The sequence below is a fragment of the Triturus cristatus genome, chromosome 4_1 (assembly GCF_964204655.1).
Source record: "Triturus cristatus chromosome 4_1, aTriCri1.1, whole genome shotgun sequence".
Classification (NCBI taxonomy): Eukaryota; Metazoa; Chordata; class Amphibia; order Caudata; family Salamandridae; genus Triturus; species Triturus cristatus.
This window is the reverse complement of record NC_140585.1, coordinates 579,520,132-579,546,488: the sequence shown is the minus strand read 5'-3', so window position 1 is coordinate 579,546,488 and position 26,357 is coordinate 579,520,132. Positions and strand designations below refer to the sequence as shown.

Sequence of the window (26,357 nt, the reverse complement as noted above, 5' to 3'; positions counted from 1 at the left end):
TGTGGGGATCCTGCTTCTAATAGCAGCTCTTGCCAACCCCCCTTATTTGGCTCAAATTCTTTTCAGGATATGCCAGGCCTGGCCCCCAAAACAGAGTCATGGCCATCAATGGACCGTCCCCAATTTTTGGCCATACTACATTTGAATAAATCAAGCTCTCCCCTAGACCCACTTCCACCTGCCAAACTGGGGGATCCAGACCCTGATTTACTACAAGTGGTGGTGAACCTGCTTAACACCTCACTTCATGAGGGTTCTGTCCCACTGTCACGGAAACACGCTATGGTCCTACCTCTTTTTAAAAATGTCTAATTTTGATCCAGTCAATTGGGCTAACTTCAGACACATTTCCATGCTGCCCATTTTTTGCAACATTTTAGAAAAATATGTAAATTCAATGCTCACCACTTTTGTGGAATCCCAGCAATTTCTACACCCCTCTGAATCGGATTATAGGGCTGGGCACAGTACGGAGTCCACCCTCCTAGGTGTCATGGAACATCTGAAATGACTCCTGGATGAGGGCGTAACAGCTTCACTGATTTTATTATATCAGTGCAGCCTTCGATACTGTGTCCCATTCCACCCAGGTGGAAAGACTGGTGACATGAAAAACAGGTAATTTCAAGTTATTTCATTAGACACCAGGTCAGAGATTTGTGCCTGGACTTCTGGAAAACCCCAGGGCTCAGCCTTGAGTCTGATGTTGTTTAACCTGTATGTTCGCCCTCTCGCAGATGTGGTGGAGAGCTGTGGTTTAAACCTGTTTTCCTATGTAAAATAAAACTGAATGTGGCAAGGCGTAATGCGCAAACTTATCAATATTCCCCACAGTCAAATACAAAAAGTCTCAAGTTGGGTGCTCCAAGGAAGAGGGCAGCCACTAATGCCCACACATATGGACTAGACACATCCAGTCCTTAAACAGAAAGATAGATTATCCCGAGCACCACTTCTGTGAATTAAAGACATTTCGTCCAATTCGTCTTCTTATCAGTTTGATTTTATTTCCAAGATAGTTTCTTCAGAAAACATATTCACTCCTCTTCTGGCATATTACAGCGTTCTTCATATAGTCAACACGTGTTTCGTCAGACTCGATGCGTATGCATCTCTGACTTCCTAAGGGCTTTCACAATCTCACTAGAACCAGACTTCAAAATATTGAATTCCTCCTTCCTCTGTCTTCAATCCAAAACAGTAGGAATCCCAGATAAAATAATCAAGCCTGAATGTCGGAGAAAACTCCACACGCACATTTCCTGATGGCGTTGTATGGACTACAACACAGTCAGGAAGTGAGTGTGGAGTATTCTCCGACATTCAAGCTTGATTATGTTATCTGGGATTCCTACTGTCTTGGATTGAAGACAGAGGAAGGTGGAATTCAATATTTTGAAGTCTGGATCTAGTGAGATTGTGGAAGCCCTGAGGAAGTCAGAGATGCATACGCATTGAGTCTGACGAAACACTTGTTGGAACACGTGTTGGAACGCTAAATATGCCAGAAGAGGAGTGATTATGTTTTCTGAAGAAACTATCTTGGAAATAAAATCAAACTGATAAGAAGACGAATTGGACGAAATTTCTTTAATACACATAAGTGGTGCTCAGGATAATCATTCTTTCTGTTTTCCTATGTAGACAACAGGCAAATTATAGATGAATAGTAACTCACTCAAACTTAACAGTGACAAGACCGAAATTATAGTGCTTGGCAAGAATCCATAGCTCTGGGGTCCACAGCATGGCAACATTCGCTAGTTAGGAATTGGAAAGGCCTCTATTCATTGTTTGCAGGTTTTGCAGAACTATGCGGCTAGACTCCTGTGATGGCTCAGGAAACATGCCCCTGCTTCGCATCTTCTCCGTGAGCTGCACTGGCTTATGATTGAAAAGAGAATTTAATTTAAATCTTTATATTTTATTTTCAAAGCTAGAGCTGGATGAGGCCCAAGTTATATCCAGGATCTGGTGGCACCTTATCAACCCAAGCGGACACTGAGATCATGTATTCCGGCCTTATGCCTTGTGCCCAGAATCCGTCTGGTGCTCATGGAAGTTTTCTCCTTCACATACCTGGTCCCAAAACTGGGGAATGCCCTCCCAGAATCCTTAAGACAGTGCACTTCTCTGCTAGTATTTTACAAGAACTTGAATACCTGGTTATTATGCTCAGCGGCAGGAAAACCTGCCTTGGGTAGCTGTGCACTTTAAACGTTGAAATAATAGTAATAATAATACTATTTGACAATGAAACGTATAATTTGTTGCAATATGAAACAATAACTCCCTGAATATTTCTTGGAAAGCTTTCTTCTTTTGACTGACAACTGTTCAGTCTGTGGCAGTAACCAGAAGAGGTGTTGTATTATGTTAACTGTATTTTTATAGCATGCTATCTCCCTTGAGGGTATCCTGGCGATAAAGTAGGTGAGTGAGGCCAGCCTCATGAGGGCTTACTTTAAGAACTAGGTCTTCAGATTATTGTGGAATTCAAGAAGGGAGAAGGGGGCTCTGGTTTGTTGTGGGAGTTTTTCCAGGCTTCAGATCTGCCAAGTAGGTTAACTTGCCATATCGAAATAGCAATTTAAACTGGCCACAAAGGCTCTGCAGTGGCAGGCCTGAGACACATTGAAAGGCCTACAGAAGTGGGTGGCTCAATCAGTGCCGCAGGCTCACTAGTAGAATTTAATTTACAGGCCATGGGCAGATGTAGTGCACTTTATTAGGGACGCAAAGTAAATTAAATCCATGTTTAGAGTACAGAGCACATGCACTTTAGCACGGGTTAGCAGCAGTAAAATGCCCAGAATCCAAAAGCTGGCAAGCATGAAGTCAGCAAAACAGGAGGTCAGAATGCAAATAGTCAGGGGAAACCACGCCAAGGATGCCATGTCTAACAATGATTCTAAGGTCTTTTGCTTGTGCACAGTGCACAGGAATGAGATCTATATCTGTTGGCCACCATGTGGAGGCTCACAGGAATATAAAAGGAAACACCTTTGCCCAAGTTATATTTATATTCAGCCGATTTAAATTTTTATATTCAACTGAAATTGTATAGCAACTTTATCCAACGTGCTAGTACAGATAGGTAAAATGGTGCCAGTTAGAAGATAAAAAATTATTATCGTGAATATGAGCATGTAAATCGAATCCACACAAACCCATAATTATGCTACTGGTCACAAAAGTTACTTTTTTTTAGTTTAAGAAATGCATTTTATTTGGTAAATATGGAAATAAACTAGATAAATACAAGGAATAACCATTAAGCATATAATCATAATATTAGATATGAAATATGAAGTAGGAAAGGGAGAAGAGAAGGGGAAAAATTACAATCATGAAACAAAAAGGAAAAACTAACAACTGTATGACAAAATTACTAAAAATCAAGTAGAAATATTGGCAAAGATATTACAATAATAAATAAAAAATATGAAAGATTCAAGGAGGTTTAGGTACTTCTTCAATTCTAAGATTATGTGAACATGTCCTGTTACAAAAGTAATGTTAAGTGCAAAAGTTGTCATTTAGACATTAGAATTGGCTGTTCTCGGATGAAACCGCTGTGCCTTGTTCTCCTCGGCAGCTTCTGCCTCAACCCGTATGCGTGCCACCTCTTGAATCCTGGTTCTGTGCCTTGCCATTGCATTGCCCTCCAGCTGTTCCGTCTATTCGTGCCAGGATTGCACTTAAGATGGTCGTTTGAATAACTTGCTTGGGGGTGCAAATTTATAGCCACATTTTTTAGATATCATTCTCTGTTTGAAGGTTTATTTAGTCTGTTATGGGGTAGAATTTGCAAAATGTAAAGGATAGCTACAAGTTGTTTGCATTATACGAATGGTTAGGTGCTTCTATATGCGTAGCATGAAACTGTTCCATTTTCGATACATTTTGCTTGGACATGCTTCCAAACGAGAAAGCACAACAGACATTCTTCATTTATGACAAGATTTCTTTTTTCTCAAATGAGAAATGTGTCAGCATGTGAATTTATCCTAAAACAGTCTCACTTAGTCCAGCTTTCCTAAAATTAACCTGGGCATTTTACTGCTGAATTGGAGTACTAATTTACGATTGTGCTGCTTGTATCAAGGCATGTAAAGGTGAAAGCGGACATGCATTGTAAATAAAGTACATTGAAAAGTTGTTATTTTGCACTTTGCAGATACCCCATCATTTATTTTCATTGTTTTAGATTGCATTTTTAGATCTGCAGTATTTACCTTTCTATGCTCCTAGGCAAGTCTCATGAACTCTGCCATAAAGTTATCTGTTGTGATTTCTATTGCTAAGAATATTTTAATGATTCCTTGTTTCAAATGACTCATCCTTCGGATTGGTATCACAAGTAAACAGATGCCGTGAACAAAGAGATATCTAGTTTATTCTGAGATTTTTTAAAGCAAACCTACACCCTCTTGTGCATGCAGGTGCTTGGAGCCAGGGCGGAAATTAAACGAAGAAAAAAGAATAACGCTGAGTAAATAATCAATTTTAAGTATTTCAACCCCGATAGGACTTTATATTACATGGGTGCCAGAAAGGAAAAATACCTGTCTTCCTTTCTGCTCCTTCTCATTCGTGGGATTTCAGCCAAATCTGTTCAGAGAAATTTAGAGTTGGGACTGGGAAGAGTAAATTGGCTATCTTTGCTCAAGATACAGGACCTCATTTATGAGATGTGCCCTCCTTGCGACAAGATGGATGCGTCATATTTACTGTGTGATGCATCATGTCACAAGAAGTTACAGATATGTCAGTATTTCTTACGTATCTGTAGGCGCAAAAGTGAGTCATTGCTGGATTGTGTCACAAAAGTGACGCAACTCCAGCAATGTGTCCTTTCACATGGGGCAAGTCCATGTGAAAGGGCTTGCATCACTCTTACGCCTGCTGTGAGGCAGGCGTAAATATCCACCCATTTGCACCCGAGAAGTGGCGCCGTGAAATCTCGTAGATTTCACTGCGTCACATCTACGAGTCTTACTTAAGTTGGAACGCCCACCCTACATACATTATACCTGACGCAGGTATAATGTAGCGCAGCAGTTTACAAAGTGATGCATCTGCTTAGATGCGTCACTTTGAAAATAGGGCGCAACAGGAGGCATGTTTTAAGCCGCCGATGCATCACAAAAAATAACGCAACGGAAGTGCAAAACTGTCGCAATGCCTCATAAATAAGGCCCACAGTTTCCATGCCATTTTTGTAAGTGGATTTAGATGCATGTCTTAGAGACATCGGAAACCAAATAGGCCCTTCATTGGAGGCATACTGGGAATAACATATGTGCTCAGTCAGAAGGTTGACTGCACAGTTTTTTAGTATCTGAAAAAGTGGACGAGATTCTTTAGTGGGACTTTGAATTCCCCTATTCTGACCTGGAGCGCACGTGGGAGAAATAACATGGTAGTAGCTTCCACAATATCTTCACCTGGTAAAAACCCTACTGACCTAATAGCAGACATAAAAGAAGACAATGAAAAGTAAGAATCTTACATGAAACTCATATTATTTACTATATAGATTCACTTTTGACATGCATCTAACTCTTATGGCCAAAATTCAGAGGTCCTTTGGTCCTCCTGTCCATCCAGAGACATCATCTCAGGTTAAGTTCAGCTTGACTCAGTGGCTGCTCATCTAGTTCTGGATTCCACAATGCACTTGTGACATATCTCAGTTATTATCCACTGACAACCATCCACCTGCATGCATATTAGTGTAGGTTTAAAATGAGATAAATCAAGCAAGTGGCTCATCATGTACAGTCAAACCCTGGGAGACTCTGAGGAGAATGTATGACGTTACAACGCATACATTTACAATGCATGCCTTTACAAAGCAGTTTTTACATCGCAACATCCTTTACAATGCATTCTTTTACATCGCATGCCATTACATCGCATTTTCAGAAACTACCTTTACAACGCATTCCATTACATCGCATTATACCTTTACAAAGCATACCATTACAATGCATACCATTACATCGCATTTAAGGTAAGTATTGGATTGTATAGGGGTAATAATTATTATTCTAACTCCAGTGAGTGCAACAGTAGGGTAAGTGTGGGATAGTGTAGGGGTAAAAATTACTATTCTAACTCCAGTGAGTGCAACAGTAGGGTAAGTATTGAATAGTGTAAGGGTACTATGCGTTGTAATGGTATGCATTGTCATAACTTGCGATGTAATGCCTGCGTTGTAGTGACATGCGTTGTAATGACATGCATTGTAGTGACATGCGCTGTAATGGCTGCATTGTAATGACATGTGATGAAAAGGATGCTGCGATGTAATGACTGCTATGTAAAGGTAGTGCGATGTAATGACTGCGTTGTAAAGGTTGTTTCCCCTCGGAGAAAGAGTAAAATTCATGGAATCTGCTGGATCAGGCATTTTTAGATCTCGTCTACCAGACAGCTTTTAGCTGTTTATATGCAAAAGCCTTTTGTGGAGTGTATCAGTGCACTTAGCACCGCCCAGTGCTTAGCATTGGTTGACTTTGTTGTCACACTGAAATGCTTGCTTCTTATCTGATACCTTGGGTTTGTCCCTTCCATGGAGTATAGCTTCTTTCCCATACTTTTGATTGGCTCACTTGTGTTCCTTTAATACTCACATTTAAATAAGATCTTTCTTCTTTTTAGGTCGAGCCTAGCGCTGCTCTAGGAGAGGGCCTCTTGGAATTACTCCAGACTTCCAAGAGACTTCTCCGTGTGGGTCGGACTCCTCCCACACATTCCATTGGCCTTCGCGTGTGGCTTTAAAAAATGAAAGCGCGCAATTGGCCAAAGGCGGGTGCATGTCCCACCTTTTCAGTAAATGTTCACTCCCACGGCATACACCTGACCGGAGCGAGCAGCGGCTGCGTGCTTTCCTTTCCCTCTTTGGCCCCTAGCGCATGGTAAGCCCTTTTCTCTTTACTGCGCTTCCCTTTCCCTCTCTGGCCCCTAGCGCATGGTAAGCCCTTTTCTCTTTACTTTAATTGTGCCATGCTCGCATTGCTTCCCTTTTAGTCCCCACCCGCACCGCTCTCCGAGAAGTGGGACACCTCTTTTGTTCTCCCTTGGGACTGCGAGCTAAAGACTTGGTTCAGTTCCTGCGCTGCTCTGCCAGAAGCGGAGAAAGCCCTCCGTTTGGGTGTGCTAGTTACTGATCATGCTCTAAGTTGGGCATTGCACGCTCTACCACTGGTGCTGCTTGAGCGGTCCCTGAGCCTCCCACTGCGAGGCGTGCTCACCCCATAACATACTAAGTAGACACACACCTCAGCGTGAGGGAGATTTATTTTAGGGTGTGCAGATAAGACAACTGCATTATTGTTTCGGGCCGCAGCCGCAACGGTGAACCTTCAATTAACTCCTTTTGGACCCGAGCGGTCCCCAAGGCTGTATGCGGCGCTTCGCCTTTTGGGAGACATAAGGTGGCCTTGTATTTTCAGCAGGTAACTAGGAGAGATCACGGGAGGTCTCCCATGCACGCAGTCCGACCATTATTCCTGCAACTCCTGCCACTGCCGTGCACGCTCGCGGGCAGCTGCATGTGGCTAACTTGTACCTCGGAGATTTTCAGTGTCTGTGCTCTCCCCCCACCCACCCACTGTGCTGTGGCCATGCCTCTATAGGCCATACCCTGGGGCACTTGAGACGCTAGGTCTCGTGGATACATGACTGGTGAGTCCTCCACTGAGGCCCCGCGTCATCATTTTGGGACTCAGTAACTACTACAATCCGTGTAGGAGGTGCCCAGATGCTTTTGCGGTCTACATGGGTTATTGGGTACCGCAAAGGGTATAATAGAAGCGCAAGAGCGCTATGGCCTGTGTTTTTATGGTGATATATGCATTATGATTCACGTGTTCTTATTCCCTAAACTGCTGCATTGCATGCCCCCATACTATGATGCATATCGTTTTGATTCCTGTTTATTCAAGATAATGAGTACCATTTCCGGACCTGCACCATACTAATAATACATGGTGATTTATATGTTTTCTGCTATAATTATGTATAAGGTAACAAAAATGCTTATAACACTTTTTATGATAACTTTGCAACATGCTGCACAACAGCCACACTACCCTACAACATAGCTTAAATACACTGGCAAAGCCAATAGCTCTGACTAAACACTTATAAGATTCAAAAGATGAGACCTATTGGCTATGCCAATGCTTGTTTTTGTAAAGCGCTCCATGAAACTTCATACGTTGTTTTTTACTCTCAACCCTGTGCTGCTAACCCCACATCAAATACACACCTCCTCCATTGCTTCCCCTTCACGTGCCATTCCATTTCATCTCTATCACTTGCCTTCCTTTAGTATTCATTTAATGTAACTTTTTGAGGGCTCAGCAGTTGTCATCTGCTGCCAGACCAGAACAAGAATCTTCATGCATCTCTGTTGCCCCCTTGTTATTTCACCTTTGACCAATATAATTTAAAATACATGGGGCGTGTGATCTGGACATCGTAACCACCTGTAACACTGGTATAGATTATATAAGTACCTTGTCAGCTCTTTAAACCTTGCAAGGCATAATTAATTTATTTCTAATTCAAACTGTGCACCTTGGTGATGATAACCCTGCGCTTAGCTGTGAAGGCTGTAACCTAGAACTACCCACTAAAAACGAATCAAAAGAATTATAAGCACCATTTTTAAAAAATCCTTCTTTAAAAAAATGGAAATCTTTACTTTTCAAGCAGATGGCTGTCTTTCAATATTTGTAAATCTCACTAAGGTACACCTGAATATCCACAATAGATGTATAATTCTAAGAGTAGTGATAATCGCCACAATTTACTCATGGTGGGCAACTTGCAGTAAGGTAGACAAATACACGAATTTGAACAGTCAAGGCCCTTTCCTCAAAGAAAGTTGAAAGGTGGAAAATAGTTGTATCCATTGGAGATCCCCTTCTTCAGCAACCCACTCATTTGGGAGATATTTTCTGCCTTTCTGAACCTGAGTACAGGTTTACACCCACGCTTCACAGTAGGAAATCTCTGATTGTGTTCAGGGTGCGTATGTGCTTGTTAGAAATTAGTTAATGTCTGCAAACTCACGAGTTCATAAGTTTCGCTCTGAGTTAAGCAGTATTACCCCCATATAATGCCCTCATCTCTCCCATGCTAGCAAATTGTCAACTTGTAATGTTACAGTGTAACAGTCATTAATTTGTAAGATTACTGCAAATTCCCAATTCTACATGAATAAATAAAGTTAAGTTTAATATTATGTGTGAGGACATACATTCACCAGTACGAATTCACATTTTGGGAAATGAAAAACATGAATATACACAAGTAAATTGACATCTATATACCTGGGGCCCTTAATTTTTTTTTCTCATTCTTTTATCAACCTAAGGAAAATAATTTGCTCAATTGAGGAAGACGTTCCTTTTATTCTCGCAGAAACCCAGACTTGTTCCCTGCTCACCACCAGTTACACCAGTGTGTTTCACAGGTGGGAGTGGACATGCAAATATCCACACGCCAACTGTTGTGTGGATAGTCTGTGAATTTTACATGAGCACCCTCTCATCACTACCCTTTTCCCACACTGAACCCCAAATTTACAACAGTGGAAAATCTGTCCCTCTGGTCGACTTCCACCTCCGAAAATGTACTTTAGAATTTTAATATTCCAATCAGCATATTTATGTGAAACTGGAATTTTGAATTCATAATTCTAAGGGCCTATATTGTGCACTTGGTTTGCAATGAGGTTTTCAAAGACCTTTGTTTTTCAGGCGTGGCATGTTTGTCCAGGCTGAGTAATGACCTCAGTCACTGTGCTTATCCTGGACGAAAACTGTCTCTGAATATGTCCCTGCTTTTAATTCTTGTGAAACATCACTTACAAAAACTCAAAGTGAACAATTAAATAATAGCTTTAAAAATGCCCATCGTTGTATGCCATTTATATGAATCTTCTCGGCAGAGACACTCCTCTGATTGTGTATCTGATCAATACAAATTTCGAAAACCAATTAAGGCTTTGTCTTTTTGTCATTTACAATTCAGATTAATCAATGGAGGTTCGGATGCTCCAACAATAGCACTGTTTCAGCCCTTCGGAATGCAGATTGATTGCTAAGTGTTTGTTTTGTTTCCCTTGAATCCCTGTGGCAGAGACTGAAAGGTCATTCAGACAGAGTTCACTGAAGATACACAAAGTTTGTTTAATGTCACAAACGGGACATTCTGTTTTTAAGTGCAATTGTAATTCGTTTAAGCAAAACCGACATGAAAAGATTTGTGTGTGGATATAGTATATGAACTTGTGCTCGTTAGTCTAATTATTCATATATTATTATATATTTCACTTTTTACTTAATGTACATATATGAAATAAGCAGGTATTTAAATGGCCCTAAGAGAATGTGACCTGATGTGGCAATTAGGTGTAAGCCACATGAAGGCAAAATAAGGCAAACGTTTTGGGTGACCCTGCGAGAGTGCCAGATCCAATAACCTATGACAACAAACTTACAGAAGCTTAATTCCACCCAATAAGTTTTATTGAATGAAAGGCAGAAGGGCAGATATTCAAATTAATATTCTAATAATGATGGCATAGCAGACAAGTCTAGTTATCACCATCAAAAACAAGTTGTTGCATTCTTTGTAAATTGACAATTTTCATTTGTGAGACAATTTCTCCATGGTAAAGCGATAGAATCCAGTACAGATTGTCTGGATGAGATGCCTATTTTTACAATTTTTAATTCTAATATGCCACATTTATGCTACATTAAAATAATTGGGGATACTAAAATGATCTTTACCATATTTAAGGCACTGGCAATCATGTATTCGTGGCTTGTAGATGGCTCGCCATTTTGGCAAAGCCCTTTAGTAATTCCTGCAACTTCTACCTCTCAAAAAATACTGTAAGATGACATGAATTCTGGCATGGCCTTGTGCAGCCTAGAGTGCAATTTGTAAATACCTATGCACATCCAACAAAGCCCTGATATGCCAAGAAATGTTGCTGGTGCAGTGCCCATCAACAAATACTATCTCCACTGAAGAATTCTACAACACAGTTCCTTTGAAATCACACTTATAAGCTGCCTTTTCCTACTAAAAATGCTAGGAACCTCCTGATGACCTCATGTGTACAATAAGGTAGCCACAGCATAGAAAGAGCAATTAACTCAAGTGCACTCTACATATCACCAAAATACATTTTAGAAACACTCAGATAGTTCAAGATAGAAAACACTTTAGTGCCTCCGAGAAATCAACAACCAATCACCCAATCCAGAAAAAAATACAGACAAATCTTTCAGCACTCCCACAGATAGCCCGAAGACAGACCATACACTACGAGGATTTCCAAAGACATAAAGCAACTCAATTTCAATTCACTCTTTATTCGATCAAGATAAAAATGATCACAAAATCACAAATAAATACATCATCATAAAATTATACAAAATGTTGTTTTTAAAATCACAAATATTTCAGCAATGATTCTAGAATAAAGACATTAATGCGTTGAAATCGTTAAGATCATTTCATGTGCTAAGTATATGTAGTTATATTATTCTTTAGCGATCTCACTGGTCTACGTGCCATCCACTTCCTCTTCCTAATGCAGGCCCATAAGAATGACGCTACTGAGTAGCAAACCAAAGGGTCAGATAGTGATTTTAAAAAATATAGTGCCACCCACAGTGTTTAAAGTTCCTTTTCTTTAGAATTGGTTTAAGGTGCTCGTTCCTTTCATTCTCGAATAGGCTGCAGAATATAACTAGGTGCAATTCAGTTTGGAGTGAAAAGTGATCACATGAGCATACACTTAAATCCGAATGATTATATGCTTTTTCCGGATAACCTAGCATGAGAGGGATCAGGTTAGTGCGAAACCCAAGTAATATAAATCTGTGTTGTGACCTATTTACATTCACTAGATAAAAGAACCCCCCCTCTATAAATGGTGGGCTAAGGCGGTATTTACAGACAGCGTGTTTCTCTTTATAATCTTCCTTACGTTTGTACTCAGACATCAGCAAGTACATAAAACAAGTCACTGTACCACTAAGCTGCAGCAGCAAAATCTTTTTCTGCAAGGGCAACCCAGAGTTTGCACCCTTTTCTGGCTCCTGTTTGTGCTGACATTTGGACTCTGTTCATGGTACATCAGCTAAACAGCAGTAAAGTGTCTGTGCTTTCCCTCAAAAATATGTGCTGTACATTAAATATCTCTATTTGCCCTATCTAACTTCCCTAAGAGTCTTTTGTAAATAGTGACTTAAGCCCACCTGGGATATGGAATGTTAAATGGCATATTAGAGCTGCAGTGCGTACTTACACCACATTGCTTCAGCTTAACTGCAATTAAAATGCGCTGCAGTAAATAAAAGTCTGGTATAAATTCCTTTGCCATGTAGAAAAGCCTATTTTATTTATATATATTAGTAAGTCATCCCAAACTGTGTTGTGTAAACCCAAACGGCATAGTGCATATAATTAAAACAGGGCACACTACATAGTTAAATTACTGTACCCTCACAAGTGAAATATAACCTAAAAGCTATTTCACTTTGTAGGCCTGGACTTTCCCTAATAGGCCTTGGTGAGATTACAATTTTTATTTTTTATCTCTGTTTAGGAAAGGGCTAGAAAATTGCTTCAAATGTATTCCCTGCTTAGTTTTTAAAATCTGACCTAATGGCGAGATCAGAGCAGGAAAGTAGCTTTGTAAAAATGTGCTAATGATGCCTGAGCCATAACTGGCTTAAAACCAGTTCTGCCACTCATCACACCCACAAAGCTGGAATACACATCCTTTGGTGGAAGAGTTCACAGCTTTTACTTAGAGGACCGTGGCTTGCCTCTGGTCCCAGGAAAGGCCACTGGGAGTTACCTGCTGACCAATTAGCAGTGAGTAACTATCAAACAGTGAACAGAAACAGTTGGCAGCTTTAGCACTACCTCTTTTGACTAAGAGATGCTAAGGTGGTCTTCTATGCAGCCTCCAGACCATCCTAGATAGTTAGGCTTCTGCCACAGTAGGAGGGAAATCCAGTTTAGACCCTATCAGGCAGGTGAATAGTCAAGAAGCTAAAGACAGGCCTTTGAGCTGACCGCTGGGTCTCGCCACCCTGAAACAGGGGCTACTGGATTAGTTTACAGGCAAAGAGAAAGTGCCGGAAAAAGAGGTGGAGGAACTGCATGACAATCTTTAGATTTGGCAGTAGAGGTTCTCCAATCACTAGCTAGTGCACAGTATAAACCTGACACCTCAGCCACCAACTCATCCTCAGAACTTTCCTGGACTTGGGAATACTCCATCAGAAGAAAAAGGCCCCGCTGGAATAAATATCCTGACTTGTGACTACTGGCTCCTGCTGGAAGAAGGGCTCACACAAGGACTAATGGACCCCTGAATTCTGCTGGCACCTATGGACTGGAACTGCTATTCCACGGTCAAGTGGTTGCATTTACCATTGTCATGGACAAAAGAAATCAGAAAGATTCCAGACTCCAAAAGGCTTCAGCTGACTAGAGAAGACTAGGACCTGAAGGAGACCTGGTTGTAGAGGGACCTAGTGCCCAGAAGCCTGGAGCTAAGTGCTGCAGGACTGGCCAGAAGAATCCATCTCCAGCAGCTGGAGACTATGTCTAAAGGCAACCCTTTGACTGGGACGTCCCGCTGAGAGTATTTGACCTGTGCTCTATCGCAGTCAGCCTGAAATTGTGAATAGGCACCGGTCCACAGCTAACTGTTTGTTTTCCTTAGTGCTCAATATTTTCTTGGTGCTTTATCATAAAAAGGTTGTTACTACTTGAACACAGCACAAACTTATCTGAGATTGCCTGCTGCTAGTGCCGTAGCTACCAGGTGTTGAGCAGCTATTCCCTCAAAATTTTGTTTTGACCTAACCAGAGTAGGTTAATTGAGTTGACATGGCCACCCCTCCCAAATTAATAACCACATTTCTGACAGCTTCCAAACCAATTCTTAACTCAGACAACCATGTATCAACAGAAAGGCTAAATCAATTGATGAGGTTTCCAGATCTGGACACAAGGGCATCTGGAAACAGAATTCACTGGAATCCTCTAACAATGGTAGTTAACTCTATACATGTGTGAACAACATAAAGTAAACATAGATATAGATGACTATTGTATTATTGAATGCAAGATTGTGTCTCTCCCTTCCATGCTGGTAATACGTTCAAGATGGCATTTTATATTGTATTTTAAAGTAATATTCCCTTATGTTGCTTTTTCTCAATAATGATGTACGCTCCTCTTTAATTTTGTCTAAAACCAGCAATGTTTTCTTGTATTTTTCTAAAATATGGTGCCATAAAATATTATGTCTTGAATTTCACCTGCACGTGTGTTGAATACATAGCATAGTAAAAAGGGTGCAAAACAAATTTAAACTTTACAGTATTTTTGTAAGGTATCTACACCTAATGATAGTAAATGAATACAAACAGATGTACGTTTACTTTATTCTAAATATTATTTGTTTATGTCATTTTAGAATGATGCCGGAGGCCAACGCAGTTTAATCAATAAATGGACAACGTTTCTTAAAGCAAGACTGGTTTGCTCAATCCCGGGATCTGATGGGGGTGACACATATTTTGATGAATTGCGTAAGTTATTTCATTGATTTCTCGATTGCTTTTTTAAAGAGCTAAGCTTTGCATTAGTTTTAGTCTCAGTCATTAAACGTTGTAACATTCTGTTCTTTGTGCAATCATTAATATGGAATTGCTTATTTATAAGGAACAGTAACTCATTTTAAGTACAACCGAGTTTTCGACTCTCCATATCCCACTGCAGATGTGTTAGAAGTGAGTCCAGTGCCTTTCCCCTTGATGCGGTGAAAAGAACTTACAGGATATTTTAAAACAAATCTCAACCTATTCTTTCTAAGAAATAGGTCACACATATTTATTTTATTTTATTTGGACCAGATTAACAACAATGCTTATTAGTTTAATTCCCTATTGTATGCTGTCCGAGATCATCGCTATTATTTTATGGACAGTGCCTCTGAGTCCTAAAGGGATGAATAATGCACAGAATAAAAATGTTAATAAGGTAGAAAATGTAGTAAAAGTGTTTATCTACTCTAAGAACCTTATATCACAGCTAATTTTGGTATACTCTACATACTGTGCTGTATGCTACCGTGCTTTCCAAATGAGGCACCTTTAGATATCTCTTTAGCTTCTGAACTAGAAACACTCTTCTCTTAGAAGATATAAGGGAATGACTGGTGATGCCACGGCAGAATGAAGTCCTGCATCTCTGGGTGAAGTTGCATGTGAAGAATAAAACTGGTCTCTATTCCTGCTCAATCATCTATTTTCAATATTTACATCAGACCGTGCTTTTATATTACTTGAATGGACTAAGTATGGAGTGCTGCAATCACTTTCATATGACTGGCCAACCCCTGCAAAAACCCAAAGCTGTATTTTAATTCAAATGTTTCCTGCTGCAAGAATGCTATGGGAGTTTGCTCCTTATGCTTTTGTTCTCCGGGATTCCTTGCACACGTGTGATGTTTAGAAATATCAAAGTTCTGCTTCTGATCTAACCATAGGTGTGTGTTGATATCTTGTTTCTCTGCAAAATAGCAGGCTCTGGACTTTTTTAAATACATTTTTGATTGTGTCTAATTGGGAGTTGCTTGCAGTATGAATGAGATCATGTGACCCATTGAAGTACTCGTGCAACCATAAATACTGTCTTTAGCCTGCTTTGATCTAGTTTATTGAAAAGGACCTAGGAGGGTTGGTAATGGGTACTGTAAGTTGAGGGTGGGGTGGAATAGGATGGTCCTTATTTACAGTCCCTGAAAAGATGTCCATGCAAGAGAAAGTATTCCTCGGTAGAGATTAACTTTAAAGCACAGCCGAGAGGCCCACTCAGGTTGTCAGCTCATTCCGTGTCTGAAGCGCGGTTCGTTCATTTAGCAAAACAATCCATTGTGGGGGTTGTAGTTTTCGTTCACTACAATCACACCAAATGGAGTAACAGAACAGATATTAATTTGTAAAAGGTTTGGCTATGTATTCTCTGTTGGCACGTGAACTACCATTGTCGCAACCGAGCTGTATTTTAAAACAGATAATAATGACTTTGCAGTTAATTAACATGAGTCTTTTAGTCCTGATATGATCTTTCACATAGCTGCCTTTTTTTTAATTACTTCTGTTAGAAATGGCGGTCTCTAATTGGCAGAGGTAGGTACCTTTGTCTAAATAGGGACCCTTGCTTCTAGTCAGGGTAAGGGGGATACAGTCCTGAAATAACCCCTGCTCACCCCCTTGGTAGCTTGGCACAAGCAGACAGGCTTATCTCAGAGGCAGTGTGTAAGGCATTTGTGAACGCATACAGTAATACAGTGAAAACACTACAAATGAACACCACACCAGTTTAGAAAAATAAGTCATCTTTATCTAAACCAAAACAAGACCAAACTACAAAAATCCACAATACTGTATCAAAAGTAAGGCTCTTAAATGGTAGAAATTGTTCAGTTTAATGCTTAATGCAAGTTGTAAATGTGACACTTTTCTCACAAAGTACCTTTGATGCGCCACGCAAAACAAACAAAAGGGGCGCAGGGAAGGTGATGCGTCAGTTCCTTGCTTCGGGGGAGGTGATGCGTCTGGTCCTTACCGGAGAGGAGGGGATGCGTCAATTTCTTACTGCATTCCGGTTACGATGCATCAAAATGGCGCCTCAATGCGTGACGATGATCCGGTGCGATGCAACAAAATGGCGGCTCGATGCGATGCGGCGGTCCGGTACGATGCATGCTTATTTGCAGCCACATGGCAGGTGCTGCGACAGTTTTCTCGGCGATGCGTCTGGACCCAGTGTGGATGCAGCGCACATTTTCTTGGTTGCTCGGCGAGGTGTGGGAACCAAGTGTGGATGCACCACACTTCTTCCCCATGGCTCAGCGATGCATAGGGAATCGGTACGGATGCAACACGCTTCTTCCTCATTGTGTCCATCTTCCAGCTCCCAGCGACAAACAGTCTCTAGAGGTCCTAAAAAGCAGCAGCCACCTCTTGGCAGGTTAGAATTCCCAGCAAGGAAATTCAGGGGAGCTGGTAGTGAAGTCTTTGTGTCCCTGAGACTTCAAAACAGGAGGCAAGCTTAGTTTTAAGCCTTTGGAGATCTTCATCAAGATGACAAAGCAAGCAGCAAAGTATTTTTTCTCTTTTCCTTGGCAGCAATCAGCCACTGCAGGCCAACCCCAGACAGCAAACAGCACAGGGGCAGTATTCCTCCTCAGATTCTCCGTCTCTTCTCCTTGGCAAAGGTTTCTCTTCATTCCCAGAAGTGATCTAAAAGTTTGGGGTGTGGGCCCCTCTTTTTATACACACACATATCCTTTGATCTCTGAAGGCAGAGTTTGTCTGTACCTAGCCAACACCAGTTCTGTCCTCACTGGTGCAACTTCCTTGCAAGAGGTGTAGACAGCATTGCTGAAAGCAGACCTGGCCCAGGCAGGCGAAAGGAAATCTCCTCCCCTACTTTAAATTCAACCCAGGTCCATTCAGCCCAGCCCTGACTCATCAGACTGCCGGAGCAGCTGCCCTCCTCCAGCCCTTGTCACTCACAAGCCAGACATGCAATACACAAACCTAGCAGAGGCACTCTGGATGATTAGGAAAGAAAATACCTACTTTCTAAAAGTGGTATTTTCAAACACAGAATGTAAAAATCACCCACACTAACAGATGCACTTTAACATTCTAAGTTCAGGCATACTAAACTTTATTTTCTCATCTTGTTCCCACAGTCAGTTATGTTTATAAGATGTTATAATCAAACTGCCCATTCTGGTCTATGGGAACAGATAGCCTTGCAATGGTGAAAAACGAAATTGGCAGTATTTTACTATGAGGACATGCCACACACATCAGGGCATGTCCTACCTTTCACATACAATGCACCCTGCCCACAGGGGTACCTTGGGCCTACCTTAGGGGTGTCTAACATACAGAAAAGGGAAGGTTTGGGGACTGGCAAGTGCCCTGGCAAGTGTGGGCACTTGCCAAGTCGACATGGCAGTCCCAGACTGCACACAGGCTCTGCAATGGCAGGCCTAAGTCACATTTTACAGGCTGCTTCTGTGGGTGGCACAATCAGTGCTGCAAGCCCACCAGCAGCATTTGATTTACAGGCCCTGTGCACACACGGTGCACTGTACTAGGGTCTGACAAGTAAATCAAAAAAACAATCATGGAGTCACTAATCCATAACAACAATTTACAAACAGGAGCACTTGCACTTTGGCACTGAACAATAGTGTCAAAGTGCCCAAAGCATGTAGACTAGCAAAAACAGATGAGGCAACAGCAAAAAAAATGGAAGGGAGACCCACGTCATTGGTGCCAAATCCAACAACTTAAACATGCATGCATGTAGTGTGGCTAGGAGAGCTTCATCCCCATACCAAGTTAACATAGTGAAAACATGAGTGTCTAAAATGCAGGCTCTAACGGTAATTTAATAAAAACATTACAGACACAAAGAACAACCTCAATGCACCCCTTAAAGCTACAGTGCCAGGACAGCTGGCTACTAGTCATGGACTGCTAGGGGTTCCTTTTGTAGGGAGGCCCGCATGTGCCGGGGCACAGCCCTGTTTTCTGAAGGCATAACAGTAGGAAGGGCACAGGTGCTTCCGTGAGCTTCCAAGAATGCTTACCTGCTGTGGCAGTGGCCAAGCACACCAACATGATGGCCAAAACACTTACATGCTTGCTTATTGCAACCACACCCGCAGAAGAGCCCTGAACGCTGTCTCTGTGAACCCAAGGTGGCAGCCTGCACCCCCACAGCACAGCCCAAACTTGCACTGGGAGTGTGGATGTATTCCGAGTGGTGGTACCGGCGAAGTTACCGAAGTTGTTCAGCTTACTACAATGTTCTGCACGGCTCAGCCTGGTCGGCAGTGAAAGTTGCCAGTAAAGCTCCTTGTTAAGAGATCCAATTTTTCCCATAGTGAGTGGTACTGTGTATAAGTCACCTGTGCCATACAATTACCTGCCTCATGCCTCGCCATCAGTTTGGCGCAAATTAAAAGAACAGCACTTCTAATGTGTAGCGGGCTGACTCTCACATTTAAAAAAAATAAAGTAGTTCCTAAACAATGTATATGAATGACCGCTGCGTAGGTTCAAAAGAAGCTAGGCTGTGCATGCCCTTGACAAATCAGAAAAACAGAGTTCTGAGTGACAATATTGGCAGCAAAGGGAAGCCTACGAGCTTGCTCCAAACCCAGAAGTAGATACAGCAGGTCTTGGTCACGCCGTATTGAGCCGTGGCCTAAATATCAGGCTAGGCAAACCAGAGATATGTTTTTTAGGAGTTTTTAGAGTTTTCTAGCAGCAAAAAGTGCAAAGCGCCATCTGCAAGTACCAGGTATCGCTAGACCATGTCAAAGTTAAAAGTTGAGACCGAGACCGATAGGGCGTGAGTCAGCTGCAGGGACCTGGTTGGTTCCTGCTAAATGTTCACCTTTTGGCTTAGTCTTTTTTCTGGAAGAATTGTCTCATTGAAAGGGCAGCATGCCAGCTAGATCCGATGGAGCTCTTGAGGACGGTGGGGTGCTGCTTGCCATTGGTCCCGGTGAAAACCTCCACATTGCGACATAGCAGTTTTTCTGGAAATCAGACTGCTGTTAGGGGGCAAATCAGCATGTTGAATGTGGCTGGCAATGCGGTGTCCTGTGGCGACTGCTGGTTCTGTTAGTAAAATATTTCGTGCCCACTGGATCTGGATCCCTTTCTGATCTTTGTCACCCACATTTTCATTGCTACTCTCTCCTCTCTTCTTGCACCAGCTATCACATCCCTGTGTAATGAGCCTCTGACCCTAACTTCCATCCCGCGGTTATGGAAAGCAGCACATGTTATGCCTATCTTTAAAAACCTAATGCAGATCATAACAAATCTTGTAACTATCACCCCATAGCTCTCATCCCTATGTTGAGTAAAGTTCTGGGGACCTATGTCAAGAAACAGCTTGCCTCTTCTTTGGAGAACTATAGTTTCTCAATCAGGCTTCAGACCTCCCAACAGCACAGAAACTGCCCTACTAGTAGTAGATACTATCAGGCTATCCCTTGATGCAGGAAACCCCATCATGCTGGTTATGCTTGACCTGTCTGCACCGTTTGATACCATCTCTCATTTCATCTTGATACAGCGTCTCTACCAAATAGGTATCCAGGGCATTTCCCTTGACTGGTTCAAAGATTTTCTATAAGACAGGGTCCAAACAGCCTCCATCAGCACCTACTGATCTAAAACAATTCACTTGGACAAGGGGGTCCTTTAGGGCTCTTCCTTGAGCCCCATACTTTTCAACATCTTTGTATCCCCCTCAAGCCCAGTTAGTCAAACCCTGTGGATTTGACATACTTCCCTATACATACAACAGCCAATTGGATATCTTGTTTGGGTACATCACGGAGAACGTCAAACAGCGATTTCTCGCCTGCATGAGGAAAATTGCCATCCGGATGTTCCTAAATTGTCTTCAATTCATTGGAGGCAAAAGAGAGATTCTTCTGTTCGGCAAAGCCCAGCTCTATTGGTCGACTGACTTGTAGTCAGCTGAAATTGGCCCCGCCCCTGTGCCCAGCAGAACAGCCAGGCATCTGGGTATACGTTTAGATGACACTCTATCTATGAAATAACAGATTACCTCCGCCTGCAGCCCCTGCTTTGGCAAACTGCTCCTCCTTTGGAAAATCTTTCAGTGACTTCCTCTGAGTTAGATTATGGCAATAACCTGTTCCTCACTGCAAACAAATCTCTTGTATCTAAAATGCAAGTGGTTCAAAACACAACTGCCTGCATTGTTAGCATCTTGCCTCCATGAACACACCAGCTCCCACAATAGGGGCCCTCTATAGGCTCCTCATTAGAGATAGAGCATTGTTTAAACTTTTCTGTCTGACCTACAAATCTCTATCAGGCTCAGGCCCAAAATAACTACAGGGTAGATTCATTCCATACCTTCCTGATAGGAATCTAAGATCTACAATTCAACTCCTTCAGCCTCAGCACATCCGTATGTCAATTTGCGGGGGCCAGGCATTTACCTATCTCTCCCTGCACCACTGGAATAAACCCCCTCTGTTCATTTGTGTAACTCAAAGTTGTTCTTGTTTTAAAAAACATCTTAAAATGTGGCTGCTTTAACCTTGGTATCCTCGACGACGCTGCTCCACACCGACATTGACACTGCTGCTTGCACTGTGGTTCTAGGGCACCGCTGGTAAAGTTACACAATGCACCGTCATCATCCCGCACTGCAGCTTCGGCCTGCCGACACCTGCGCCATCAAGTCCAGTTCATCAGCTGACAACAGCCCTTCAGCAACGCCGCTGCCGCTGCTTGCACAGTGACCTGCCAGCACAGCGACGACGACCGCATCACTTTGCACCATGACCCTGGTCTCACTGATTAAACCTTCTGATGCTGCCACCAAGCCGCTGCTCGCACCACAACCTGAGTACACTGCACGCCACACCGCTGTACTTCCCACCGCAGCCCCCGACGCCTTCCGACACCAGTGCTCCTGACTTCATCCGCGAGGAGTTTGATCTGCAACTCGTGTGACTTCGAGGGCCCTACGACTCCTGTACCGACCTCTGGAACCGACGCCTGTGGACGCAGTGGTTTCGAAAGCTCAAGGAAAGGTCGCTGACGCTCTGCATTTCTGTTTTGCGGGTCTTCCAGACACCATAGCTGGCCCACGATGCAGCGGTCAGCAAGAACTGTTTGGATTTGTTTGTTACTGATGCCGTGATAGCCCCGGACGGAGCTATCGACTTCAAGGAACTGTATTTCAAGGTTATTTTGATAATGGAAGATTTCTAAGTACTGTATTGTGGATTTTTATTGTTTTTGATCTTGTCTTACGTATATAAAAATATTGGATATTTTTCTAAACTGGTGTGGTGTCCTTTTGTAGAGCTTACACTATATTACTTTTGGTTATGTGCAAATACTTTACGCACTACATCTAAGATAAGTCTGACTGCTCGTGCCAAGCTACCAAGGGGGTGAGCAGGGGTTATTTTAGAAGTGTAAATCTTTTATCCTGACTAGAAGGAAGGGTGTCTTCTTGGACAAGGTGCAAACCATTGCCAACTAGGGACCCTAACATTGGTTTTTAGCGGTGAGGATAGGACTTGTGTTTGCACTTGATTTACAGTGATTGGTGTGCACTACTACCATATCGCAGACCATAACGTGCCACATACTGTTTTTTGGTCTATTTATTGTGATCCTATTGTTCTGGAACTTTAACTTCCTACTGCATCATGCCTGACACTGCAGCAGCATCACTTGCATCCACGGAAGTGGCCTTTCAGGAGGACAGGTTGGAGCCTACAATGTCAAGGAGTTGAAAGCTATTTGTGAAACCTAAAACTCCAAGTCAGAGGCCTCACCAGGAAGGAGGAGCAACAAAAGGCACTGAGGGCCTGGTTAGCAGCCAGACATGCCAGTGAGCAGTCTTAAGATCTTAGTGGGGGGCCAGAGGAGCCCAATCCTAGGGAAGATTTGCTGTTGGGAGGGGGGTCCTTCCAGGCCAGGTAGCAGTGGTTTGTCCCCAGAGGAGCTGGAGGACAGAAGGGCAGTTAGGAGGCAGGAGAAAGAGCTTGAGAGGCTCAAGATGGAAGCACAAAGGATGGTATTAGACCATGAGGGTGGGATCGAGGAGCTGGAATTGAGCAGCAAATTTAGCAACAGATTGTGGCAGCAACTCTTCAGTGCAGGCAGATGGGATTGTGCACATCCCCATGAATGTAGGTGAAGAGTACAAGAAGGGGGATAACATACAGAGGTGGTTTCAAGGGTACGAGTCGTCCATTCACATGAATTGGTTCCTGAAAGGAATTGCGGGGCAGGGTTATGGCCTCTCTTTCCAGAGAAAGCAACGGATACCCTGATAGCTTTGGGTAAGGGGAAGAACCTCACCTATGCTGACATGAAGGATGCTCACCTCACTAGGTATGGACTAACCCCTGAAAAGTACAAGGATCAGTTTAGGTCCAGTAAAAAGTGGGGATCCTGTAGAAATGTCCCTCATCTCACTAGGGGACAGTGAGATGGTCCCAGGAAACTAGGTGCCCCCTAACACAAAGAAACATAGCACCTGGGTGACCATCAATATGAAAAGGGTGGAGGCTCTCAGAGATAATAGAGTCAGTGTGACCACAGTCCAGTGTCACCTGATCTCTGAAGAGCAGGTAGTCCCCGGGGCATTTCATCAGGTAGTTGCTGTGGACTATTGAGAGCACCAGTGTATGGTGTTGCAGGTTCCCTTTGAATGGGGGGTCTCAGGTCCCTTGAGGGTGGTTGTGAGTGCTACCGTGCCTGTAGATTGTCTGCTAGGTAACGACCTGGAGCAGTCCTTGTGGAAGGATGTTGAGCTCAGGTCTCACTTGGAGATACTTGGATTGCCAGAATGGGCATGCGTGTCCACTCGGTCAATGACGGCCAGAAAGGGTGATCAGATGGACCTGGAGCCTGAAACAGTGGCCCAGGTCCCTGCCAAGAGAAAGGACAGGGGACGCAGGACACCGGCCCCTGAAGTTCCCACAGACCGGAAGGGGGCCGACCTTGAGGGGGACGCCCCAGTGCCTACACAGGAGCATGTTGCTGAACTGGGGGACATCTCTGAGCTGACTCATTGGCAGCAAGAAGGTGGTACCACCAGGGAGGACTTCTGCAGGGAGCAGAAATAACACCCTTCTCTGGAGGGTCTGTGGTGGCAGGCTGCAGACCAGGCAGCTGGTGATCAGTCTGGATCACACACAATCTACTGGGAGAATGGTCTCCTGTATAGTGAGCCTAAGTTGGCCGAGCCTGGGTCAGCCCGTGCCCTCGTGGTACCCCAGTGCTTCAGGACCTTCCTGCTGGGTCTGGTTCCCGAAGGTGCCTTTGTCAGGACATTTGGGGTGAGACAAGACCTTTGACAGGCTTGTCACCCACTTTTTCTGGCCCCAAATGCGAAGGCAGTCGATGGACATTGCAGGTCTTGCCAAACTTGCCAGGCAAGTGGTACGAGTGGGATGGATGGACATTGTGAGGCCACTGGATCCCAAGACAGCCATGGGCAACAGGTACATCCTGGTCTTGATGCCACAGCCTTGGTATCCCTGACGACGTCGCTCCACGCCGACATCGATGCCACTGCTTGCACCGTGGTTCGAGGGCACCCATTTCTAGCAGGCTTATTTATGAAAACAGTTGCATCACTGCATGAAAATGGTGATGCTATCGTTTTTACTGCACCCTCCTTGTGACAGGATGGATGCAACGTATTTAATGTATGGTGCTCATTGTCGCAAGGAGTTACAGATACGTCAGTATTTCTGACGTATCTGTGGGCACCATAGTGGCGCATTGCTGGGGTGTGGCTGAAAACCGACGCAACTCTAGCAATTTGTCCTCTTGCATGGGGCAAGCCCCATGTGACAGGACCTGAGTCAGTCTTACGCCTGCTGTGAGGCAGGCATAGGATATTGAGGCCTTAGAGTCCTAGAAGTGTCACATTGAAATCTCATAGATTTCACTGCGCCACCTCTATGACCTTTTATTGCAGGGAAACACTCACCCGATGCAGGTATAATGTAGTGCATTGGTTTACAAAGTGACACATTTGCTTAGATGCGTCGCCTTGTGAATATAGCACGATGTGGCACATTATTTATGTTGCCGCAGCATCGCAAAAAGTGACGCAACAGCGGTGTAAATGGCCCTTGTCATTTACCCACCTCTAAATAAGGGCGGTGGCTCTGGTGAGGAGTGATTTTTGCTTTAGACTTCATGCCACTGAAAACTTATAAAATGCCTTACTATGTGCACCTCATTGCTGTACGTTGTCTGACTGCTGATCTCTTTTCACCGTCTTCATTAATGTGGCGGGTAGTGCATAAAAATGCACTGCCTGCCTAATTAAATCAGTATACCTGACATATTAGTAACTCCTGAAGCAGTTTTAACTCTAAAACTAGACTAATTCACAGGGTATTTCTACTTTACTGTTAGTCAAGAAGGAACAAAGCAACAGCTATCTACAACTATCTATCCTTAGTTTTTCGTGATGCTTTCTTTTTAAAAGAAACTGAAACAAATATTGGAGTTTTGCAAATAGGCACATAGCTTAGTATCAGCATAAATGTAGAATTGTTTGTCAGATCCTAGCAAAGTAAAATACATTTTTCTTCAAAAATCCTATTGTTCTTGGTAAGTTATTTTTCCATTAGTAAATGCATATCAGTATGCATGTTTGACATATTTTCCTTTCATTATGTCTTTGGATAATATTTTCAGCTGATGTAGTCAAGCAAAGAAGTTGAAAACTTTTCCATATGTTTGCTTGCGGCATAGATACTACTTTTAAAAACAAGGGATATGAAAACTGTGCTTTGCAGTAAAAAAAAAGAAAAGGACAACACATCACATTACAGTGACTGTGATTTACTCATCACAAGTACATTTACAAGGTGTTTAAATATATATTTTTTTCTACACAGAAGATGTATTCTTACTTCCAACCAAAGATGAAAAGAACCCTGTCGTGTATGGAATATTTACAACTACAAGGTACTGTATGCTTCGAATTATACATTCACAATTATTTACAATGATTTATAATGATGCATATATGTATGTATGTGAACCCAGCCTAAAGACATTGGAGCACTGTGCATGGGTCAAAGGCTAGCTTATATAAGTGGGAGTAATAGGAGAGGAAAGGGATTTGATGTAGTGTCCTTGAAAGAGGTGAGTCTTCAAAACTTTCCTAACTTAAACCATTGTTGTGGCGTTCTTGACGGACATAGGGATGTTGTTCCAGTTTCTGTGTGCATATATTGAAAAGAACAGTTATTTCAGTTTAACAGTTCTTAGTCTGCAGTCTGATGGTGTCCTGGCTGGAGATGTGCAGAGAATCACCAGAGATGGTGGGTTTGTCAACAAGGGAAGAGGGAGTCCTGACTATGATGGCTTTGTAATAATGCATGTGCTTTTGAAGATGGTGGAGGCTGGCTAGTAGAGCCAGTGGAGTGCCATAGGATGGATGAGGGAAGGTGATCAGATTTCTTAAGGCCCTGGATGAGATGTGTTATGGCATGTAGGATGCCCATAAGGAATGCCTTTGTGAAGTCTTTTAGACCATTGAGTAGGTCATTACTACTACTATCAAGTTTCAAAAATATAAGGGCTTGAATACTCTCTCTTTGTGAGAGCTACGCTTCAGGTAGGAACTGGATATCTATTTCTGGTTGAAGTGCAAGC

The 26,357-nt window shown here is 42.8% G+C and overlaps 1 protein-coding gene across 2 annotated transcripts in view; it reads left to right on the top strand.

The window, feature by feature from the left end:
* Positions 1-26,357, top strand: part of SEMA3D (semaphorin 3D) — a 375,590-nt gene that overhangs the window by 210,368 nt on the left and 138,865 nt on the right. For both annotated transcript variants that reach the window (XM_085652905.1, XM_085652906.1), the window contains exons 9-10: positions 14,540-14,654; positions 25,595-25,664. In XM_085652905.1, the coding sequence (XP_085509031.1) occupies positions 14,540-14,654; positions 25,595-25,664 (185 nt within the window). The remainder of the gene's footprint in view (positions 1-14,539; positions 14,655-25,594; positions 25,665-26,357) is intronic.